Raw genomic sequence first — 6,436 nt, 5'->3', positions numbered from 1 at the left:
TAGTTAACAGATACATACATGTAAAATGTTTACATGTGATGTGGTATTTATAGATATTTATCTTATTTACATACTAGTAGATCGTTAATAGATACATACATGTACCATGTTTACATGTAATGTGGTATTCATACATATTTATCTTATTTACATACTAGTAGATAGTTGACAGATACACAAATGTACCATGTTTATATGTAATGTGGTATTATAGATATTTATCTTATTTACATACTAGAAGATAGTTAACAGATACATACATGTACCATATTTACATGTAATGTGGTATTATAGATCTTTATCTTATTTGCAGACTAGTAGATAGTTAACAGATACATACTGTACATGTACCATGTTTAATTGTTATGTGGTATTTATAAATATTTATCTTATTTACATACTAGTAGATAGTTAATAGATACATACATGTACAATGTTTACATGTAATGTGGTATTTATATATATTTATCTTATTTACAAACTAGTAGATAGTTAACAGATACACACATGTACCATGTTTAAATGCTATGTGGTATTTATAGATATATATCTTATTTACATACGAGTAGATTGATTACAGATACATACATACATGTACCATGTTAACTTGAAAGGTCATATTTACGGGTATTTACCTTGGTCACATGTAATGTTGATGTTTACAAATTGTCCATCCATTTCACATATCAACACCTCATGCCCATTCACGTATGGTAGAATTAACTGAGAACCATTAGGAATACCTGGAATGTTATGAAACGCAATGTTTAATTATTTTAGAAAAAAAATATCTTGTAAAACATGCATTTTAGACTATCTTTTTTGCTTCAGTCATAACTGTAATATTTATCTTTAAGATTCTTAAATTTTACGTTGTCATTGAAGAAAAATGACGTGTATTATGTAGATTTATGAGTCTCAGATATAAATACAAGATACTTTTGGTTTATTCTGTTATTAATGCGACTTTGATATAAATACTAGTGATCTGTAGTTGACTGCGTTATTAGACCCTCTACCCGTGAAATTGGAGGAAACTATAGGTTTGTTTTGAGGCTATCCGTCCGTCTGTTTGTTTAGCTGTCCGTCTGTCTATCTAGCTGTCTGTCCGTCTGTCTGTCTTGTCTCACTTGGTTTCTTTTTTAATACTTGCAGATATTTAGCTGATTTTTGGTATATAAATGAATCTTGATGATTTGAAAATCAAGTTTGAATTGGGAATACGATGGAGTCCTGATGCAATTAATTTATACTATAAACGAGCTTGTATCCTAAAGAGAAAAGGGTAACCCAGGTAAGGGACATGCATTGCTTATGCAATATTTTCAGAATGTTTCTTTAAGATACTTTGATACAAATACTAGTAACCTTTGGCTAACTCTCTAAAACACTCCGAGGAGTTTTCCCGCCACCAACAATGATCAAGTGTGTTTCCGGTTGTAAAGTTTTTTATCGTCATTCCATATTTAGATAAATTGTAGGAGTTGTGTTCACACGTTATCCGCGCATGCGTTCTGTTGCAAACGACAGAGTGATGAAATTGAGATTCTAAAACAGTAAAATAATATTATTTTATAACAAATATTTTTCAATTTAAAAAAATTAGTGCATACAAATCAATAAAATAAAAACAAAATACGAGGAGGGTTGGAAAATAAATTTCAATTATTTACCCTTTATTCAACGTCACTTCCAAGTGCAACAGAATGTCAATTTTATAAGAGACCCTTTTTTAAAATGTACCAGCAAAATGACCAGGACCCGGTTGTATCAACACTTAATTAAATTTAATGAATCATTAAGTCTAATGATTCATTAAATTCGTAATGATACATTAGTTAATAAAGTCATTAAAGTGTGTTGTACAAAACCTTTATCAGAGTCTTATTACTTAATGAATCATTAAATATTTAAGAATTCATTAAAGATTTATTAACATTAGGGAAATATCCCACAATGCAATGCATTAATACTTCCGGGGGCGTATCTGTGGGCGTTTCCTTTGTTTACAAAATACCTATAATAAATAAGCTCTAATTAATAAAATAGTTTTTTTTAATCAACCGAATAGAAATCGTTTTGATTATGTAATAAAAAATTACATCATTTAACGAAGTCTGTGAGTGTTTTGAAGGATATAGGCCTAACTTTTTATTTACTGACGGAATTCAATTCAAATGTAATAGAAATCAGGGAAAGAAAGTTATTTCTACCGAAATTCAACTACATGTATTAACCGAACTTATGTAGAGAAGTATCGAAATCATAAATACATGTAGCGATCGGGGGGGGGGGGGGGGGATACAACCAAAAGTCTGTGTATTTCGCTTTAATTCTTATATTCTGTCTAATTGATACAGGCACGGGGGAGGGGGGGGGGGCTCCCTCTCCTTCCATTTTTTTTAACTCTTTAAAATCTGGGGTCGTCACATCTTTTTCCTATTTATGTATTTCTATATGCACTATACCTGATTGATAATGTAACTCTTTTCTGAAAATACGAATAGAAGAAAAAATCAATATCATTAATAGCAAAGTTACGAAGAATGTTCAATACAAACAATAAAGAAAAGGATAAAATACGGGAGAGTATCACGGGGAAAAATAGAATCACGTTTACCTTTTTGCGAAAAAGATTTTATATATGTTTTGTACATACAATTATGTTCTGCATTTTTGGGTTGGTAGGCAAGATTTAAAAAAAAAATAACATAAAGGCATATCCATATACTCGTATTTTAAAGATATTATATGTAAAGAAGGTTACAAGCTCTTTTATTCAACTCAAAATATATCTTTCTCAATGCAATGAATAATTTATAACATCTTGACTTTAGCAATGAATAAAAAAAATCATAAACCGTTAAAAAATATATCTGAAGCGATATTTTTAATTCGTTGTTACATGTACTTGTGATAGAAGTATCAGGCTTATAAAGCTTGTGGCAGTATTTTTCAAAAATGAATGAAAGTTTTTTTGTTTTTTTTAAAATTAATTTACAAGTAAGAAAATGATAACACGCAAAAAATGAATCTGTGCAAATATTTCGTGAAGATAGGCTGAAAGGTGTGTGTGTGTTGCGGTGGGGTGGGGGGGGGGGGGCTTGCTATTACAGTATATAGAATAAGATCTCTGAAATATTATTCATATGCATGATTTCATTGATACCTGTATACCTTAAAAAAGGAGCTGTAATTATTCTTTTACTGTTTACCTTTGTCTCATATATGATGACGAAAGAAATGACGTCACTTAGTTTACTAACATACACGAAGGTATTTGGGATTCACTGGGATTACACTTGAGATTTCTATTGTGATTTGATTTAAAGAAGCATCTTTATTCCTATTATTTTGTTGGCAAGGTAGGTGATGTATTTGTGATTCCGATTGTCTATATTGAAGGTTCGACAGACCGTTCATTATTTTTTTTTAAAACAGTATAATTTCCGAATTTCCTCGTCCATAATGTGCAGTGAAAAAGGCTCACAAAAGGCACTGATTCTTCTACTTCTGCCAAGCGGGCAAAATACAAACTAGGCCGCCATACTTAATGACCACTTAATGAAGCCCCTTACCTTCATTAAAATTGAAGAATTTAATGAAGGTTTAATGCACCGATTCGTTCATTAAAACATTGATACAACGGAATTTAATGACACATTAAAAACAATCAGTTTAATGAAGCTTTAATCATTCATTAAATATTGATACAACCGGATCCAGAGGTCTTTTTCTCCCAACATACAAAACTCCAGAGCCCTTTATTTGATGTTTACATAGAAAACATTTGAAAGCAGCATCTACGATAGGTGTTGTATTAGTGGATATAACAATAATTATACTGTATAAACTGGAAATTTCCTTTCAGACAAACTAAAAGAAAGCTTTTTTGTCGCCCAAAACCACACTCATGAAATGGTAATAAAAAAATTTACAAGGCAAAAATTAGGCAAAATGACTTTTTTCGACTAAGAAAAGTGCAGCGGTAAAAAAAAAGTAACAGAGAGAACGATTGACAAATCAATCCAAGACTCTGTGGTTTTTGTTCAGTTTGGCAGAGGTGTGATCAAATGACAGATTTTCTCATTTTGAGCTAATTTTCAGTTCTGTATCTCAGTGTTTCAATATAGATGCTGCAAGTAAGTTTTCTTTATTTACAATGCAATACTTACGGCATGGTACCATGAGTAATTCATCTTTAAAGACACTTCCATTCGAACATGTGACGTTTACTTCCAAAAGATTATCAATGTGTGATTTATAATCCATAGGGAAGAAAACATTAAGGAGGTTGTCTTTCCCGCTGAATTGTCCCCCCTTTACACATATTCTGTTTTCACAGTGTGTTATCTCGTTCCCTCCACTGATTTTAGCTCTAGCTCCACTGAATTCACAGGTAACATTGATGTTTGCATTTAACATCTGACCATCACATACTCCTTGATTGAGTTCTTCTTGATTTAGTAAAACAGATAAGTTTCCTTTAACTAAAGAAAACGGAATTATATTTATCAAATATTTTAAAATGAATAATTGCGTGAAATTTTGAACAACTAATAAAAAAGTATCTATTTAGCAGCAGGAAATACTCTTCACATAGGAAGATTAATATTGATGACGCATTGGATGGATTGCTCAGTTGTATACTTACAAGAATTTTACTTACATATATGGGCGCTGAAATTGTCAATAGGTATAGCAAAATATAAGACAGATGTCATTTACCTTGCAGTGTTAAGAACAAAATGCAGTGTCGAATTCTCCACCTGTCAGCATTAATTATCCGCATGATACCTAGAGCACACTGAAGCTAGATCCTTGTTGAAGCCGTTTTTATTTCTTTATTGTATATACGTATAATCAAATTAAATTTAAAACACCCTTTTAAATGACCTGTTTCATTAAATATAGACTGTAAAAGGAGAAAGAAGGAGTGACATTTAGGTCAGATCTCTGCGTGATGTTTGGTTAACTCATGCTCTTATCAATTTGCGCCTGGGTAAATGTACCGACTAGACATTTTGCATTGTCTTATAGTTGTTTGGGGAGTAATTAGAGGATAATTTAGTCAAATGCTGACTGAAGTTTTTCATACTAATTGTTAGTCAATTATTTAATATTTATACACTGAATTGACGATGGATTTCCCCTTTATTTTCCCGATCATGACAAGGAGCACGCGGCGGGTGTGACCGGTCAGCAGGGGATGCTCACCCCTCCATGGCATCTGATCCCACATCTAATGTTTTGGTATTTAAATACTGTGAAATCACAAATTTCATGGGGAGGTTAATTTTTGTTGTTTTCGAGGTATGAAGAGACCCACGAATTCATATCCACCACGAAATGTGAAATGTTACATACATATACATAACTATTCAAGACTACTTAATACATCCACGAATTCAATTTCCCACAAACCAAGAGATTTTACTCAATACAGGAAATATTGACCCCACGAAACTATGTGATTTTACAGTAAATAATCATGCACGGACTTCCAAAACGTCTCAGACTTGTTGTGGTCATTTATACGTCTATTTCAAATGTGTCCTTTCTTCTGTCAATTCGGTTATCTCTACAACCAAAAAGTTTCAATTAAGGACAGATGGCACTAACACGCTTATGTAAAAAAAAAATTTACTTCTCTAGAAGCGTGTTGGACCGATTTGTCTTGCAAACAAAATTACAGTATAAACGGCGAAAATGTCAATGATATCAATTTTGAAACCAGTAGGGCAATATCCTTTTTAAACAATTTCTTTTTATTCGTACATGTACGTAACGCTAAACATTGTGTAATCAATCAATGATATTTTTTAAAGTTTTATCAGTATCTTTGTAATATTCAGTTTATGGACACTTTTAATCGGCTTGGGTAAATATTGATCATTTAAACAAATTGATGGTCTTTTAATTGGGTTTAGATTTGATTCCAAAATTATCGCCCTTAAGGAGGAGGCATCCACTTGGCAAGGCATTAATTTACTCAAGGTATTAATTAATCAAGGTATTAATTTACTTTTTCATTAGATGTTGGAATTTTTCCCATGTATATAAGATTCTAACACACTTTCTATCGTTTAGTTTTTATGGGTCCTAATTTGATAAAATTTATTTACATGACAAGATAAAGAGTTAAAAATACAAGAATAAAAGTCTACTTAATTAAAATAGACCAAGCCAGATTAAAAATGGGGTGAAATGACCTTGGCAGGAGAAGGAAATGACCTATCATGAAACGGTAGCGACAAATTATCTGAGAGTAAACATTTTAGAGACAAACGACCTAATGGTAAACATTTCAGAGAGAAACGACCTAACACTAGTTGATAATTATCATTTGGTTTTTTAAAGGAAGGGTATCCGTGCTACTGAATAAATTGTATCATAAATGTATATTGCAATACAGCTAAAAATATTGCAGTATATT

General features: G+C 31.7%; 1 protein-coding gene across 1 annotated transcript; it reads right to left on the bottom strand.

Annotated features, from left to right (window-relative positions):
* Positions 1-635: 635 nt before the first annotated feature.
* Positions 636-4,889, bottom strand: LOC134236680 (uncharacterized; the record flags this gene model as incomplete). Its single annotated transcript, XM_062718856.1, has 4 exons — positions 4,729-4,889; positions 4,176-4,490; positions 1,369-1,548; positions 636-743 (listed from the first exon to the last, which is right to left on the bottom strand). Coding segments are annotated over exons 1-4 (667 nt in total), but the record flags the coding sequence as incomplete, so codon positions are not given.
* Positions 4,890-6,436: the final 1,547 nt, after the last annotated feature.

This window comes from Saccostrea cucullata, unplaced genomic scaffold (assembly GCF_032062105.1).
Source record: "Saccostrea cucullata isolate Sc308-1 unplaced genomic scaffold, CSIRO_AGI_Scuc_v1 ctg4415, whole genome shotgun sequence".
NCBI classification, from domain to species: Eukaryota; Metazoa; Mollusca; class Bivalvia; order Ostreida; family Ostreidae; genus Saccostrea; species Saccostrea cuccullata.
This window is presented reverse-complemented; position numbering and strand designations above follow the sequence as displayed.